The sequence below is a fragment of the Mus caroli genome, unplaced genomic scaffold (genome assembly GCF_978045245.1).
Source record: "Mus caroli unplaced genomic scaffold, Mus_caroli_1 scaffold_3, whole genome shotgun sequence".
In the NCBI taxonomy this organism is placed as follows: domain Eukaryota; kingdom Metazoa; phylum Chordata; class Mammalia; order Rodentia; family Muridae; genus Mus; species Mus caroli.
In genome coordinates this window covers 5,960,699-5,978,241 of record NW_028227258.1, presented here as the reverse complement: position 1 = coordinate 5,978,241, position 17,543 = coordinate 5,960,699, and the positions used below count along the sequence as shown (strand labels likewise).

The 17,543-nt window shown below is 47.4% G+C and overlaps 1 protein-coding gene across 2 annotated transcripts in view; it reads left to right on the top strand.

The window, feature by feature from the left end:
- Positions 1-1,828: 1,828 nt before the first annotated feature.
- The window catches only part of Slc44a5 (solute carrier family 44 member 5), a 311,175-nt gene continuing 295,460 nt past the window's right edge, over positions 1,829-17,543 (top strand). Inside the window, exon 1 of one of the 2 annotated variants that reach the window (XM_029474881.2) lies at positions 1,829-2,084. In XM_029474881.2, the coding sequence (XP_029330741.1) occupies positions 2,051-2,084 (34 nt within the window). In that variant the 5' untranslated portion in view covers positions 1,829-2,050. The remainder of the gene's footprint in view (positions 2,085-17,543) is intronic. The other variant, XM_085835377.1, reaches the window with a different exon arrangement.

The window sequence follows — 17,543 nt, the reverse complement described above, 5'->3', positions numbered from 1 at the left end:
CTGCCTCTCCTGCCTCTCCTGCCTCTCCTGCCTCTCCTGCCTCTCCTGCCTCTCCTGCCTCTCCTGCCTCTCCTGCCTCTCTGCCTCTCTGCCTCTCTGCCCCTCTGCCTCTCTGCCTCTCAGACACTAGATGACAGGTCTGAGTTACATTGCTTGCTTGAAATATCTCAGACTCTTTGATATGACGTTTGACAGGACCAGAAAACAGAAAACCACCAGAAGAATTAAGTGACTCACCCAATCTTACAGAGGTATAACGACCCAAGTCTAGAACTTATCAGTAGTTTTTGACTCTGGTGTTTTTTTCTATTAAACTATACTAGAACTGGGATAACCTTCGGTCAATGGGTATTGAGTTGTAATCACCGATGTCTTAGTTAGGGTTTTACTGCTGTGGACAGACACCATGACCAAGGCAACTCTTATAAGGACAACATTTAATTGGGGCTGGCTTACAGGTTCAGAGGTTCAGTCCATTATCATCAAGGTGGAATCAGGGCAGCATCCAGGCAGGCATGGTGCAGGAGGAGCTGAGAGTTCTACATCTTCATCTGAAGGCCACTTCTACAGTAACACACCCACTCCAACAAGGCCACACCTCCAAATAGTGCCACTCCCTGAGTCGAGCATATACAAACCATCACAGCTGAATATTAGATAGATTGTGTGGGAAGCTGTGCTTAGGAACAATAAAAGAAAAATGTGAATTGGAAGTGCTTTGGCGTATTAAACCACCCCTACAGTGTAGATTTAAACTTATGGCCATCCTCGTGCCTCTGTCTCCCCAATGCTTGGATCCCGGACACTAGTCCCGCATCTGCCACTTTTTTTTTTTTTTTTTTTTTTTTTTTTTTTGGTTTTTTCGAGACATGTTTTCTCTGTGTAGCCCTGGCTGTCCTGGCACTCACTTTGTAGACCAGGCTGGCCTCGAACTCAGAAATCCGCCTGCCTCTGCCTCCCGAGTGCTGGGATTAAAGGCGTGCGCCACCACGCCCGGCTCTGCCACTCTTTTAAAGCCCTGACTCCTTTATATTTTCAGATTAGCCCTAAACTTTAGCTTTTCCTGTTGCCTGGGGCCAGTAGCAGGTTATACCTACCTGCGCCTCGTCAGCATCCAGGAGGGGACAGTTCCAGGGAACTTTAAACTTTGCCAATAGGCCCCCTAACCAGAGCGAGAAAAGAATGGGACCCCAGGGCCTAAGTTTCTGTAGGAGGTTAAGAAATCAGGGCACCAACTCTAACCCAGATAGGCAAACTTTATTTGCCTTTTCCTGGCAGCTCAAGAAGCGATGCTGAGTTCTCAAAATGAAGAGCCTTGGGACCTGAGCAAGGTCACCTGCCAGGGTCTGGTAACAGGCTGTCTGTGGGAATTCACTTCTCTTTCCCTGCAGGTCCTCCAGCTTAACATCCTCCCTCAGGAGGACCAGAAGTAGCTGACACTCCAGCCCATCGCCCAGATGTGATTCAGGGTCTGCGGAGGAGGACTGCTCTTTTAGGTGATGAACAGATCCTGTCTCAGTCAGCTGGGGACCCCGGCGCCCTTGAGAAACAGGAATGCCAGACTGGGGTTCAGTCCAACAGCCCCCTTGAATCCCGCTGACTGGAATGTCCCTGCCATCCTCAGCCGCTACCAACTGTCGCTGGACGAGGGTGCTGTGCCAGGGCTGGCGGCGCCCGCGGGACGGAGGGCTCGGCGCGTGGGGAGGGGGACGCGTGGGGAGGGCGGGCGCGCGATCGAGGGAGGTGGGCGCTGGGCTGGCGCTCCGGGGACCTGGCGCTGCGCCTCCAGCAGAGGCGCCGCACAGCAGAGGGGGCCGCCGTGGCCGCCGCAGAGCGTGCGGGGGCTCGGTCTGGCGGCGGGCAGCTGAGAGGCGACTGCGCCCGCGCAGCAGAGCCGAGTGGAGTGGAGCACAGCAACCTGACCGCCGCCTCCTGGCATATGCCATCACCGCCACAAAGAGCTCGCTGAGCTCAGGCGACGGGAGCTCCCGGGGCTGCGCGGCACAGGAGGCTCTGCGCGGCGGACCCGGGGGAAGGGACCAGACTGAGGATGGCCCGGAAGAGAAAGCCCCCCAGCAGCCAGGGTGAGTCCTTCTTGTCTCCACCTCCATATCCACGTCTCCGCTGGCAGTATCGCAGCCTGGTTTGGCCAAGTGGCAGGTAGCAGCGGGCAAGAGTTTGCCTTCTGCAGGGGATGGGTTGGGGCGAGACTCTTCTGAACACGGTTGTCTCCCTCGGCCTCGGGGACTCTTGAGAAGGAGTTTGTCTCTGGTTTGGAACCTGGAGACTCTTGTCACCACACTCCCTTTCTACACTGCGGCTTGGGGATCGGGTATCTGTTGCATTTGACTGGCTCCTGAGGAGAAGTGACCCAAGTCGGTCTTTCTCCCTCTCCTGTTCCAACCTCTATCTCTCTATCTTCATCTCCTCTCATCTGTCTCTTTTCCTAAAGCCCTGCTTCTTTTCCCTTCATCTCCGGGGGTGCGCGGGGAGGGACGGCGCGCGCGGGGGGTGGGGGGGACAGGCAAGTTCTGCGTCCATTTTCTTAATCTTCCCATCCCTGGTTGTCTGGCTGTCTCTCTCCCCATCCCAACCTATTGTCAAGGGGCCTTGCTACTGGCCAGATCCTTGTGGGCTCTTGTCCAGACGGGCTTGGACTCCAACTGGGTCATCCCCTTGTTGCTTCTTTGGAAATACGTTTGCCAAAAGTTGGAAAGTTGAGGGGTGGAAAGGATGCTGGAAGGTTGTGGGAAGAGCTTGTTGCTAGGGTAACTCGAGGCACCTCTGCTCACTTTGGGCGAAACCAGGGAAAACCCGCCTCCTGCTTGACTCCCATCAGCCCTGGGGAACAGGTGCGCGGAGCGCAAACTCAGCGAGGTAGTGACTCGCTGCTAGGTCCTTCGCTGGCTGCAGCACTGGAGACAGAGGGAAGGGGGTGACAAGGCACCAAGCAGCACGAGAAGGGCATGCTTATCCAGACAGGAACCCGAGGGTTTTTTCCAGGAAGAAGGATCAATGTTTAAAGTTGGATTGCAACGCAGTGGACCCCATAGCCTGTGGGACAGAGACTCCTTACACCGCCTTGGGGTTAAGCAAGGACTGCGATCCCGCGGTGAGAGCTGGGCCTAGGACGAAATGTGTTGCTTTGGACCACAGCAGTGCAAGGACCTTGGGTTTGCTTATTGTTCTTTCCCCTAGTTTTTGCTGCGGATTCCCGTTTACTTAGGTGCTCTGCCTGGATGTCTGGACTTTGAATGACTTACTGGAAAGGGTTAAAAATCATCATCCGAGATTCTCCAGAGACGTTCCTACAAACACTGTGGGTATTTCCTTGTTGAAACTGTCACCTGCTGACAGCAACTGTACTTAAATGACTTTCCTTAAAAGCACTGTGACTTCTGGTCAGCAGCAGAGGCCTTAGACCTCATAACCCCGTCCCCACCCCCCACTGATGAGTCTTTCAAGGCCCTCTGTGAAGGCTGACAGAATTTATCCATGCAAGACGCTTGTCTCTCCTTGCCACATAGCAAAGAATTCGTGTAACCTCCGATTGACAGGGTGCACACTCTACACTGTATGAAGCCATATGGCACCACGGAGCCAAACAGAAGGACTGTTTCAGCACTGCTGATGTTGCTCTCTGCTGGCAGGAAGGCAGTTCTTACCCACCCAGACCCTCGCAGACCTTAAATGGGCCATGAAAGTGTAGACTCTCATTCTACACTACATGCTGGCTGGGAAAAATCTCACTCTAGGAATGAACCTGCTTGGCCAAGGCTCAGAAAGATGCAAGTGAGGCAGAAGGAATGACGGGGGAGTTAACAGAAGAGATGTGTGGAAAGACACAGCCCCATTCTCCTCCCTCCCTTTCCTCCTCCCTCCTCCCCTTCCTCCTCCTCCCCCTTCTTCCTCCTTCTCCTTCCTCCCCTCTCCCTTTCCCTCCTCCGGCTTTCTCCTCCCTCTCCTTTCCTGTTCTCCCTCCCTCCCTCTTCTACCTCCCTCCCTCCTCCCTCTCCCTTCTCCCTCCCTCCCTTCTTCCTCCCCTTGCTTCCTCCTTCCCCTCTTCTCCCTCATCCCTTTTCATCTTCCCTTCCCTCAGAACAACAAGCCACTTTGTTTTTTGTCTGTCAAGAAGGAATAACCCTTTCCAGAGTAAATCTAGTTTGACAGTGAGATGCTTGCAGAACAAGATTAATGGAACTTGCCATTTACATATTAACTGTTGATCCAGAAACACAAATAATCAAACTTTCCCAGGACACACGAACCCAAGAAATTTCACCACAGTTTTTTTTTTTTTTTTTTTTTTTAAAGACGTGATTTCTTCACACAGCTTTTCTGAAAGGAGAAGTTGGCTCCACTGCTCTCAACTCCTGGTTCTCCCTGCTAATGTTGAAGTTCTCATTTTCATTTTTGAATTTGGAGAATTTGCTATTTCTTAGAACAAAAGCAGCATTAAACATCCTTTGTGTTTCAAGTCAGCAGGATTTGCTTGCCATCTTAGACACAGATGGACTCAAACCTGGAAAGTTGTCATTCATACACCCACGTTACGTCTGTCTGTCCATCCATCTGTCCATCCATCTATCTACCATCTATCTTTTTGCTTCTTGAGACAAGGTCTTACTATGTAACTCAGGCTGGACTCACCATATAGCCAAGTCTAGCCTTGAACTCAAGGCTATCCTCCTATCTCAGCCTCCCAGCTGTTGAGATTACAGGTTGGGAACTGGGCCAGTCTTCCGTTTTATCTTTCAAGGGAAGAACTGAACAAAAACCCATGGCTACAGGCTTGCTGAGCTGATGTGAGACCAACCACATCCTACCATTCACCTAGTAGAAATGGAAACTTGTAGGCTTCTTCATGGTGGTGGTGGTGATGGGGTAGGCTGCTGGAGTGCCGCTCTGCTCATGGTGGTGGTGGTGGGGTAGGCTGCTGGAGTGCCACTCTGCTCATGGTGGTGGTGGTGATGGGGTAGGTGCTGGAGTGCCGCTCTGCTCATGGTGGTGGTGGTGGTGGGGTAGGCTGCTGGAGTGCCGCTCTGCTCTGCCTTTGGGGAGAAGTCATGCTGTAGCTTTGGATAGCCATGGTGCTTGCTGACTTCTGGAGTCCTAGCCATAGAGATGTCGCATCTCCATCATTTGGAGGCCAGGCAGAGGGAAATTTACATGGACAGACGAGTCGGGCTATCAGCAGGCTTTACCAGGGAAACAGTAGTGTTCATTTCTAATCTCTCATCCTAAGAACAGTCTTTCAAAAGGGCAAATGGAATTTTCAGCACGTCCAGGAGCGATGTCTTATAAACCCAAGCCAGTTGAGTTGGCTATGGTGTTGTTAACTCCATTCCCACTGTAAGAACAATCAAGACTTATGAGATGGTTCGAATTCTGAATTGAACATTTTGGTTCCCAGTGGATGGCGTGGCTGGAGGAGCTTATGGAGCCTTTAGGGGTGCAGCCTTGCTGGAGAAATGGTTCCCTGGGGCTGGCTTTGAGAGGTCATAGCTTTGACCCACTTCTATTTTTTTCTCTCTACTTCTTGTTTGCTATTGGAGATGTGGGTCTCAACTTCCAGCGCTTTCTGCCAGTTGCCATGCCTCTTTTTAAACCTGAATGAACTCTCTTTCTCTTGAGTTGCCTTTGGTCGGGTATTTTATCCCAGCAACAAAAAGAAATGAATGAAGCTTCCTTCTAAGTCACTAAAGTTCAAAGCTTACACCTAAGCTCAGAACCATCTGTTTGTCCAGCTCATGTGGACATTGACTACTGGCCAGGGATTGTGGGAAGCATTGGGGACATATCTATTACCATGAGAAGCCATAAGGAGTCTAAGAGGAGGCCTGGAAGGGGGCAGGTAGTGCACAGATTGGGAAAACTTCACATAGTGTTCGATACAACAAGGAAGTCAGGAAAGGCAGTGAGTGTACTTTAAAGTGGCTGCCAGGTCACTTCAGTTGTTGGGAGATGATATTTACATTGGGAAGGAGTGATAGCCCAGGAACACAGCCCTGCAGGCTCCCAGGAAAGAATGAAGCAGTCACTGGGCAGGTTCCAGGAAAAAAAGGAAGGCCAGTGTGTCAGTGGGTTAGAGACAGGTGAAGAGAACCCAGATCCGTGTTATTATAAATGAGAACAAGGATTTTAGGTGAAGGGAGAAGACACTGGGTTCGACTCATCAATTCAATTGATGTTTCTGTCTGTCTACATTACAGTCCTACAGAAGGATGCTAGGAAGTCGAGTGTGGGGTCACAGGCCTGTAATCCAGTTCTAGGAGGCTGAGGAGGACGTTACAGTGTCTGGTGGGCCCCATGTCTCCAGGTCCTTAGCCTCTAATTCAAGGAAGTGAAATATAGGCACGCAGAGATCACAACGCAGCAAGGGAACACATTCACAAACAAAGTGACGACAGAAGAAGTATGTTGTCCAGAGTGACAGTGGGCCACCTGAGGGGCAGGACTCAAGCCCTGCAGGTTATTGTCTGGGAATTCCTGCATTCGAGTCCTGGGAGAGAGGAGGTTATTATTGCTAAGAATAAGCCACATGCGGTTCTTCGTTGTGATTGACAGATTTGAGTTCTATAACCTTTTGTATACCGCACATGTCCCTTCCCATAGGCATGCCTGGCTATACATAGGTAGAAGATGGAGACAGGAGATCACAGAAGCTCACTTAGACGGTGTGATTAGCCTCGGTTGTGTTCCCACAATAATTCAGGCTGGATCAGCTCCTACTTCTGTTAAAACTGGACTACGACTGACTAGAAACTCTCCACATTTGATGGTGACGAAGGGGGAGAAACATCCATTGTTTGGAGAGGGGTGGTATAACGCTCAGTGTGCACATGGCTGCTAGGTTTCTCGCAGCTTAATATGTCCATTGCTTGGAAATGTAGTTTATAGTGAGTTCCAAAACAGCTAGTGTACATAGCAAGACCCTGTCTTGAAGAAACCAACACCCCACTAAAAAAAAAAAAAAGACAGAAAGAGAGATAGAAAGAAAGAAAGGAGGAGGAAGGAAGGAAGAAGAAAGAAGAGGAGGAGGAAGAAGAGAAGGAGGTGGGAAAAAGGGGAGGAGGGGGAGGAGGAGGAAAAGGAGGAGAAGGAGGAGGAGCAGGAGGAGAAGAGGAAGAGGAAGGCTTATTAGAGAACACATTTAACCATGCCATTTGGAAGGCTGAGGCAGGAAGACTGCCACTCAAGGCCAGCCTAGTCTATGTAGTGACACACTATGTATGGCATAGGGCACGTAGGTAAGGGTCCTAGACTAAAAATTGCCCAAACTATGTAGAGTTCCATGTTCTTAAACCATTCCTAACCCCCAACTCTGCCTCAGGAGGATTGACTCCGGCTTGATGCCAGACTTAATTACACAGTGGGTTCCAGTACAGCTTAGACAATGGAGTAAGATATTGTCTCAAACTGAACCAAAACAGCAGCAGCAGCAGCAGCAGCAGCAGCAGCAGCAGCAGAAGCAGCAGCAGCAGCAGCAGCAGCAGCAGCAGCAGCAGCAGCAACAACAACAACAAACCCAAACAAGTTTGATTCCAGGGTGGTGGGCAGGTTTCTTCGCATCACCTCCCTAGACTGAGTCATGTGACCCAAAAGGCTTCACTTGTCTTTGCTCTCCTGTTCTTTCTCCTGGTTCAGAGAATTGAACCCATGGCTTCACACAAGCTAAGCAACTGTGCTATACTACTGAGCAATATTCCCAGCCTACTCTGTTTGCTTCTGGTGTATTGAGACTGGGTTTGGCTACATAGCCCAGGCTGGCCTTTAATTCACTACATAGCCCAGTCTGGCTTGAGTGGCAATCTTCCTGCCTCAGTCTTCCAAAAGACAGGATTTATGTGTTCTCTGATAGACGTCCCTCCTCCCCATCCTCTTCTCCCTCTCTCTCTCTCTCTCTCTCTCTCTCTTTCTCTCTCTCTCTTTCTTTTTTTCTTTCTTTCTTTCTTTCTTTCTTTCTTTCTTTCTTTCTTTCTTTCTTTCTTTCTTTCTTTCTTTCTTTCTCTGGTGTGGGGTGTTGTTTTTCTTCAGGACAGGGTTTCACTATGCATGCTGGCTATTTTTTTTATTAGGTAATTTCCTCATTTACATTTCCAATGCTATCCCAAAAGTCCCCCATACCCTCCCCCGCACTCCCCTACCCACCCACTCCCACTTTTTGGCCCTGGCGTTCCCCTGTACTGGGGCATATAAAGTTTGCAAGTCCAATGGGCCTCTCTTTCCAGTGATGGCCGACTAGGTCATCTTTTGATACATGTGCAGCTAGAGTCGAGAGCTCCGGGGTACTGGTTAGTTCATAATGTTGTTCCACCTATAGGGTTGCAGATCCCTTTAGCTCCTTGGGTACTTTCTCTAGCTCCTCCATTGGGGGCCCTGTGATCCATCCAGTAGCTGACTGTGAGCATCCACTTCTGTGTTTGCTAGGCCCTGGCATAGTCTCACAAGAGACAGCTATATCTGGGTCCTTTCAGCAAAATCTTGTTAGTGTATGCAATGGTGTCAGCGTTTGGAAGCTGATTGTGGGATGGATCCCTGGCTATGGCAGTCTCTAGGTGGTCCATCCTTTCGTCACAGCTCCAAACTTTGTCTCTGTAACTCCTTCCATGGGTGTTTTGTTCCCAATTCTAAGAAGGGGCATAGTGTCCACACTTTGGTCTTCATGCTTCTTGAGTTTCATGCGTTTAGCAAATTGTATCTTATATCTTGGACTTGGAGGGCATCATCCCGAGTGAGGTAACACAATCACAAAGGAACTCACACAATATGTACTCAGTGATAAGTGGATATTAGCCCAGAAACTTAGCATGCTGGCTATTTTGGAACTCACTGTGTACACCAGGGTAGCCTTGAACTCATCTACCTGCTTCTACCTCCCAAGTGCTGGCATTGAAGTCGTGCACTGCTACACCTGACTGAGACCTCATTTCTCCAAGGGTTTAGTTACTCTTATTCTCTCTTAGAACGCACCAAAAATAGCTACAGTATTTGTGGCTGAAATATGGTGTCTCAATCTACAAAGCAAGGATCAATCCAACATTTTAATTTACTATTTAGTTTTTCTACAGTGTGTGTTTGGGGGCTGTCCACACGCCATGGCATATGTGGAGGTCAGAGGACTACTTATGGTAATTTTCTTTCACCATGCAGGTCCCAGGCATCCAACTTAGCAACACAGACTTGGCCTCGGAGGCTTTAACTAGTGAGCCACCCAGCATGTCCCAAGTTAACATTTTAATGGAGATCATTTAATTAGATCTGAGAATGCCTCTCAAAACAAGGTAGTCAGAGAGAGCAATCATGGAAGAGAAGGTTCCGAGGGAGGGTCTGGAATGTGACTGCTTAGTAGTGGAATGAGGAAGGCATCTGCTGTCTCCTAGGTGACAAAAGAAGCCCAAGGAAGAGAGTGGAGTTGGGAGAGGGGGTGCAGAAAACCCTCAGACTGAGTCACAAGGGCTCAGACACCAGACAATTCATGATTTTGCCAAGAGCCTCGGGAGCCTGGTGTGAGCATACTGCAAAAGAAATCCTGTCACTTAAGCATGGAGGGCAGGGGAGTCAGGGAAGCCTGTGCTTTGGGCTGTTCTGTTACGTGTACAGTATTTGCTGCCTAAAAACACGCAGACTTAAAAGAGCAATGGGTTTGACCTCTTGCTAGATTGTACCTATAAATCACAGACCTCACCTATGCAAAAAGCCTGAAATACAAATAACTCTCATTATCACGAGGGTGGGGTGGGGGGAGGTGGCTATTGACTGGGTTAACTTAGTGGAGGAAGTTGGCTCTTCCATCTCAGAAGTCACTGTGGAAACGCTGACAGGGTGTGTGTGTGCGTCTGTGTGTGTGTGTGTGTGGGGGTGGGTATGGACCTTCTTGGATGTTCTCTCCACCTTAAACCTTTCTGATTAGAAGATGGCCTGATATCTATGGATGATCAACGACAGATTGTTTTAAAGCCCTTGAGCATCTGTTCCCACCTTCATACTGTCTGTTTCTTTATCAATGAAAAATAAAGGGTTCCTGAACTTCCAGGGCTTAGTGTGTCTCTCACTACCTTTCCTCTGTCCTCAGTGGGGCTCTTTGGAGAGCGAGGCAAAAGAACCTCAAGCCCGGAGTCCCCCAGAGTGGGGCTGGCCTTAGTGACACTGCCACAATGTGTTTGTGACATCACTTTATTTTCGTAGTGGTGAGAATCTGTGCGTTCGTTCACCGTTGGCTTCTTGAGGAGCAGAGAGAGCAGTGAGAGGTGAGTAGGATGACATTGAAGAACAACTTATGCCCGCAAGAGGTGTGCTCAGTGTACCATTTACAAGTCCAGAAACACAGAATATACATAGGTGTACGTATGGGCCTACAAACATGCGTGGGAAGTTAGAGTCAGGTCTCACTATGTATGTATTGAATACGGAGTACATATTGAGATACTGGACTCTGAATCAGCCCTCGAGAGTTTTCATGTTATTTTGGTATTCATATTTAGGTCATGTAGGCATTGTGGCAGTGAGTCATCAAGCCCCTTAATGTACTGCACCTGCTGGTAAAGGCAGCCTGGTGCTCTCCCCTTGCTAATGGAGTCTGGGTTGACTTATGTGAGAGGGCACAGCGGAAGGCCGGATGGATCTCACGGGTGCTGCTGCTCCAGACTCCTGTGGCCTCTGCCCTCACACAGTGCCCTCACATAGAAGAAAAACAGCTTCTGTATTGTGAAATTGCATGAGCATCCCCTGTATTGCCTTTCCTGGATGTTATCCAGCAACCTCCAGGGAAGCACTGTGAAAATGGGTTCCCCACCTCAGGCAAACTTTCTGACATCTGAGTCTCCACTAATGTCTGACTGAATTCCACGATTAACCTTGATCCTGGGCCACCCAATGAAGCCGTATTTTTGGGTTCTGGCATCATGGAAATTGTGAGAGATAACTAGGTGTTCTCTATTGTCTTAAGCTTTTTTTGGGTGCTAATTTGTTGTATAAAACTAGATAATGAATATGCACGTGGGTACTGTTTCTGCTTTTCTTTCTTTTGGTAAGCATGGCAGCCCTCTTCTGCTGGTGTATAAATACTAGGCGAGGTATTGTGTATGTGAGAGAAAATTCAGAAGTGCCCTGCAATGTAGTGGTATTAATGTGCTTATTTGTATGGTGCCTTTAAGGGTCCCCTGAACCTCATCTCCTGCTTCTGGGATCCAGAGAAAGGAAGGAAGGAAGTCTTTAATTCACAGTCTTCATTAGCACTCTGTCGGTTTTGAATCTTTAGCTCTCTTTTCTAATTAGTGAATTTCTCTTAAAGCTGAAATTTCCCCAAGTTCCCTTAGCAGCTGGTTGGTTCTCCACCCTTGCTGGGGATCTTTTTTCCTCCTGAGCTTCAGTTTCTGCGAGTTTAGACGCTTGCTTAGAGGCGCCGCTGTGTTAGAGACAGGAGTAACAGAGGCACACACACAAGGGCTAAAGCTCTGACACCACAGACCAGCTACAGTTAATCCCTCATAGACCAAAGATTTCAGTTCTTATCATAAAATGGATTAAGTTTGTGAAGTAATACATATGTTATAATGACCTCTTTACAATGCACGTATGTATCAAAGGATGCTATCATGTGGGGCCCTGGGGAGCCGTGGAACTGTAGGGAGCAGGCCTGGAGTAAGAATGGGTTCAAGGCTTGTCTAAACCTGGAAATCTCCGACAGGTAGCTCTGCACCTCCACCTTTGTTCCACCAGAGGGGGCCAAGCAGCCTTGTAGTCAGGTTAAACTTCCTCTTCCCTTATAAGGTCATTCCCAGCAGCACCTGGGATTCCTCCTTAAGCAAATGAGGCAGCCCCAGCACCCTGGCCCTGACCAATGATGTACACTCATCGCTAGCTCCTACTCTGCCCCCCCAGGTTTAAATAGCTTTTGTTCCCCCCAATTAATCGGGCTGCTCAATGAAGCGTGCCTCCTGAGAGAAATGTGTTTCCCACTGCACTTCCCATTGCCCGAGGTCTCCATCACCCCCAGCAGGCCTGCTTGGCTTTCTCTCTCAGGCCATCTCGGGCAATCATACTGTTCAGGGAAGGGGAACAGAGTGGGAACTAAACGATTCTATCATATGTATACACTTCATTTGTCAATTAAAACAACAAAACCCCTAGGATCTGCCAATAAAATATCTTCAATTACTTTTAGCCACTTCTTTCTACCAAAGAAACCCTCTCTCCTACCTCAGCTTGTCCTTTGATGTTCATCTAGTGTGATGGATTCTATATGCTTGGCCCAGGGAGTAGCACTATTAGAAGGTGTGACCCTGTTGAGTAAATGTGGCCTGGTTGGAGTAGGTGTGTCACTGTGGGTGTGGGCTTTATGACCCTCATCCTAGCTGCCTGGAAAGGAATATTCTGCTAGCATCCTTCAGATGAGGATGTAGAACTCTCAGCTCCTCTTGCACCATGTCTGCCTGGTGCTGCCATGTTCCTACTTGATGATGATGGACTGAACCTCTAAGCCAGCCCCAATTAAATGTTGTCCTTATAAGAGTTGCCTTGGTCATAGTGTCTGTTCACAGCAGTAAAACCTAAGACAGGCAGGAAACCCAGAGAGTTGGTATAGTGTGTGGATCTATAATTCCACTATTTAGGAGTCTGAAACAGAAGGATCCTAACAGAGGCCAGCCTAGGAACTGGAGTGAGTTTAAGGCTATCCTGGGCTACATAATGGCTTTTAAAAAGAAAAGAAACCAAAGGAGGGGATAAAGAAAAGGAAACAGTCATCTCTTCTACCCTTCTACATCAGGCTAAGATATAAGTCTGCTTTATTTTGCTCACTCACCAAACACTAGCTGGTCAGTTCCTCTGTGTTGGACACTATTCAGAGAACAATTCAGAGGACTTTGTAAAGTTTGCAAGCCAGATAGGGAAGGCAGATGAATAATAAGCAAATTGTTGGTATTAAAATTGCTATGAGAGAAAGAGAGTACAGCCCAGGAAGGGGAATTTGGATCAGTGCTGATGAATGATGCTAGAGAGCAAGTAGGGGATCTCAGTAGGGTGGGCACTATCCAAGGGACACAATATGGGAAGGACCTCACAGAAGAGAAAAGCCAGGCGTGATGCTCAGCTGCCACTGTCAACTTGACACAACCTAGACTTGCCTGGGGAGAGTCTCAATGAGGATGTGTATATCGGGTCAGCCCATAGTGGATTGTCTTAATTAAATTAATTGACTTTGGGAGACATGGCCCCCTGTGGGCAGTACCATTCCCTAGGCAGGGGTTTCTGAATGGTATAGAGGAATGAACCTGAGCTAAGCACAAGTAAGCAGACATCCATGCATCTTTCTTTCTCTGCTCGTGACTGTGCATGTGCTGTGATGAGCTGCTTCAAGCTCCTGCACCAATTTGTACACTTCAAAAACTTGAAATAGCTTAAATTTTTCTGTTCCTTGAATTGTGTTTCAGTGTTTAAGTCCAAAGACAAAATAGGATTTTCAAAACTGATGTTCTATTAGTATCTTACTAAAAACTTATTGTCACATTGATTGGCTTTATCAAAAATTCAAGTTATCTTAAGTTTAGCTGGTGACTTTGTATATTCTGTGCGTATAAATTAAAAAGATATAGACGTTATAAAATCGAAAAGAGAAGCTTCTTGCTGGCTCTTGTGTCAACAGTTGCAGTGGTAACAGCATCTCCTGCACTGAATTAAGCTCATTTTTCTTCATCTTTGCTGATCCCAGCCTCTTACTCACTTTTTTGTTTGCACAAGTTTATCATCACATTGTTTCCCCATGACCGTGACCTTGATACTCCTGACTTTACACCTTTAACAGAAAAGTTTTGGTGGCTAAAGGTGGACCATGAAGTTGTTAAACATGCTGATAATCAATAGATGTGCGCAGGGCCATTGTAGCTGACTTGAACCCATCAAGGGCCACCTTTGAACTCAGCCCTGTATTTAACCACTAGGTTATATTACTTGACCTGTCCAGCAGGTCCAGTTATTCGAGAGTCTCGAGGGGACCTTCTCCTAAGAACCAAATGGGGGGTAGAGAGAGACGAGAACCTTGTGCAATGAATGACACACGGAAGCAGTCTGAGTAGCATCAAGGTCTCACTGTATTAGCAAGGCTCAAGGTTTAAATGCACAAGCAAAAGGGGAAGTACTTCTCAGCAGGAGGAATGGGGCAGCCGGAAATGCACCTCTGCAGGAGGGGATGGGGCATTCGGAAAAAGAGGAAGTACTTCTCAGCAGGAGGAATGGGGCAGGGGAAATTTTTCTTTTGGCAACTACACAGGGAAGCAGGAACTTGGTTTGGCAGTATCAGGGTACATCTTGAGGTCAGGACATCCGGCACTGACTTAGGGCTGGAACAATCTGTGGTTGTTCTCAGAGCAGTGCGTCAGTGGCCCACTTTTGACCCCCTTTTCTTCTCGGGGTAGGGGGGAGAGGCCCAATTCAGAGATCAGGACAATAGTGTTGTCTTAATAGCTTCCAACAATTACTTTTTAAAGCTTTCTGGAAACCTTACTGAATTATTATCATGCTTCACAGATCCTACTAATCTAGACAAACATCAGAAAGCTCAAACAAAGACTTTGCTCGACTACTTCTAAAGTATTGCTCTCTTTTTAAAACCATGGTAAATTCTCACTATGATTCAGAATTTCTGGACCTTAAGCACCATGGAGAGATGAGAGATTATGTAAGCTGCTGTGGGCTGAGACAGTTATCTAACGTGGCTGGAAGGATCAACCATGGTCAGGTATTTGGCACCATCCCATGGTGTAAGTGAACTTACAGAAGCAGTCATTTACCAAAGGGAAGTTCTGAGGGAAGTGTTACAGGTAATTGTGTAGATTCTGGCGTTCTGGAATATCTTTTGCATACTAGGACTTTTGCTGAGTTCAGACTTCCCTTAGCTGTGAGGGTCAGTGAGCTTCTACCCTCTACCATGTATTTCTGTACGTTGGGTCTGCATGTTGAGAGGGGAATCTTAAGAACTGGTACCAGGGTCAGGAATTATTGGGGAGACCACTGGGAGTGAGAAGTCCAGATGTATCTTTGTTGATCCTTAGTGAAAGTCTCAGAAAACATGCAACGTTTTCATAGCTGAACTGTGCTCCACTGTACCCGAGTCAGCTCTCCAGCTAGCTCCTCCTCAGTGTGTGTGACTCAGCTGCCAGGACCTAGGACACCATTAAGAAACCTCTGAGAGTGTGTCAAGCTTGAGGATGCTATTTCTGTGCTAGTTGCTCTTTTACCAAAGTCTGTATTCTGAGGACCTGGTGAGGTTTCCCTGGAATGTCACGAGCCAGCGAAGACCACTGTACCTCCATCTTGTTCTCCAATGTGAGTGGTCAGGTGGGAGCCAGGCTACATTTGGGGGAAAACTAGGTGGCTAATAGCTCTCTGTGGCCACATGCATTTTCATAGATAACTTATAAACAAATAACTATTGGATAAGGCTAGATGTCCACAGGTTAAGTTAGTGCAAAATTTTATAAAGTTTTAATTTGTAGAGTTATTATTTAGACCTGGCTGAACTACGGACCTAACTCAGCTCCTATTTCTTTATTCATTTTCGAGGCTGCCATCTAGTCTTTCCTCATAAATAATTTACCATGGAGATGATTTTATAGAATGCTTCTAGTCCATCTGCTGGTAGCAGTTAGAGTCCTTTGGTCCATCTTCTCCCCTGGCCTTTGCTTACCTGGTTAGGCCATTCACATGACTGACTTATGTCTATACCTTTCTCTCTTGCTTCTGCCACAGACTTTATTTGGCAGGCCTCATTTCTGGCGTAATTAGAAGCCCCTCTCTGCTATCTGATTTTCTCTCTGTGGACTTAGATCTCCAGTCTTTCTCACCCTGCAGTGGATATGACACTCCTGAAAGGCGAGATGCTCACTCTATAGCCCTAAAATCCCAGAATAACTCCTCACAGCCTGTTCAGGAAGGAAAGTTAACATTCCAAACAAAACCTGCAGAGTTTGGACCTGACCCATCCTTTGCCTTCCCCCAATGCGCCTACATCCGCTTTACGCTGACAATCCATTCCTTTACACTTTTATCTTCACGATGTGTTTGTTATTGTAATGCTGAATATTTCCACTAAGACTCAGTAAAACAACCAGTTCCCCTGTATGACTTTTCCATACTCCAGTCTGTTGTGTCCTCCCTTTAAGCTAAGCACTTTCTTGTCTTTCTTCCCATAATTCCTTATACCTCAAAGCCCTTAGCTTCTCAGCCACAGTTCTGGAAAGAAACCAAGACCTGACTAGAAGTTGTTCGTTGGCTTGGTGTTCCAGGGCGAGAGCTCTATTTAGCCCCTGTCCCTTCTGCCCACTGGTGACATTGTGGTTTGATGCCAGCAAGCCTGGGCTCTGAATCTGAAGGAAGAGTGCCTATACCCAAATTAGTCAGCCAGGGACTGCCAGCTTTCTAATTTATTTTAAAATGAATCTACTTCTCTTTCTTTGAAAAAAAATTTTTTTTTATAAACACTTAATATCTGGGAATTTTCTGTGCAAGTGTATTGTATTAATTACTTTTCTGTTGCTGTGATAAAACACCACAAGGAAGACAACTTATAGCAGGGAGAGGGTTTAAGAGTCCCTCATGATGAGGCAGCACAGAAGCAGCAGCAGGCAGTGGGCATGTCGGCTGGAGCAGCAGCTGAGAGCTCACATCTTGAACCACAAACGGGAGGCAGAGAGCATACAAAGAATGCCACAGGTTTTGTGAAACCTCAAAGCCCAGCCCAGTGAACACACAGTCTGCAGCAAACCCAGTGAACACACCACAGCCTCCAGCAAACCCAGAGAACACCCAGCCTCCAGCAAACCCAGAGAACACCCAGCCTCCAGCAAACCCAGTGAACCCAGCAAACCCTACCACCTGATCTTTTCCCATCAGGTCCACCAACTGGAGACCAAGTGTGCAAACATATGAGTCTCTGGGACCCTTCTCTTCCAAACCACCACATACATCAGCATGCCTGTGTAAACATGTTTACTAAGTTGAACTGTGTCTAGTGTGTAGAGCCAGCAGCATCTGAGTCTAAGTAAACTGAAAAGGAAAGTGAATTTGCTGCTAATATTTACAAGCCCTTGGTACCAACTAGATATTATGAGAGTTAGGTCGGCTCAGCATTTTTATTGATCTTGGAATAGTGTTGTAAATTTTAGAGAGTTAGTCTACAGGTTAGATATATGATCATAACTTGAATTCTAAGGAAGAAAACGAACAGAAGAAAGCAATGCAGAATCATCTCCATTTACTGGCGGCATCTAAGGTTTGGCTTTCAAGTGTCTCTCACTGTTCGTCCTGCCCTTGTGTTCACCTATGGTGAATCATCTACTCCACCCCAGGGTTCCACTATCAGCTTCTTAAAATTAGGGACCACCAAAGCTTTCTCTTGGTACCACATATGTAGAAAAGTGTTTAACTGTTGTTTGATGAATACATAAATAAATTTTATGATATATTTTTTCCCAAATTATGCGAGGGAACAGACGAGAGCACCAGTGAGCTGTCACTGACAGATACAGCCCAGAGCTGTTCTCAGT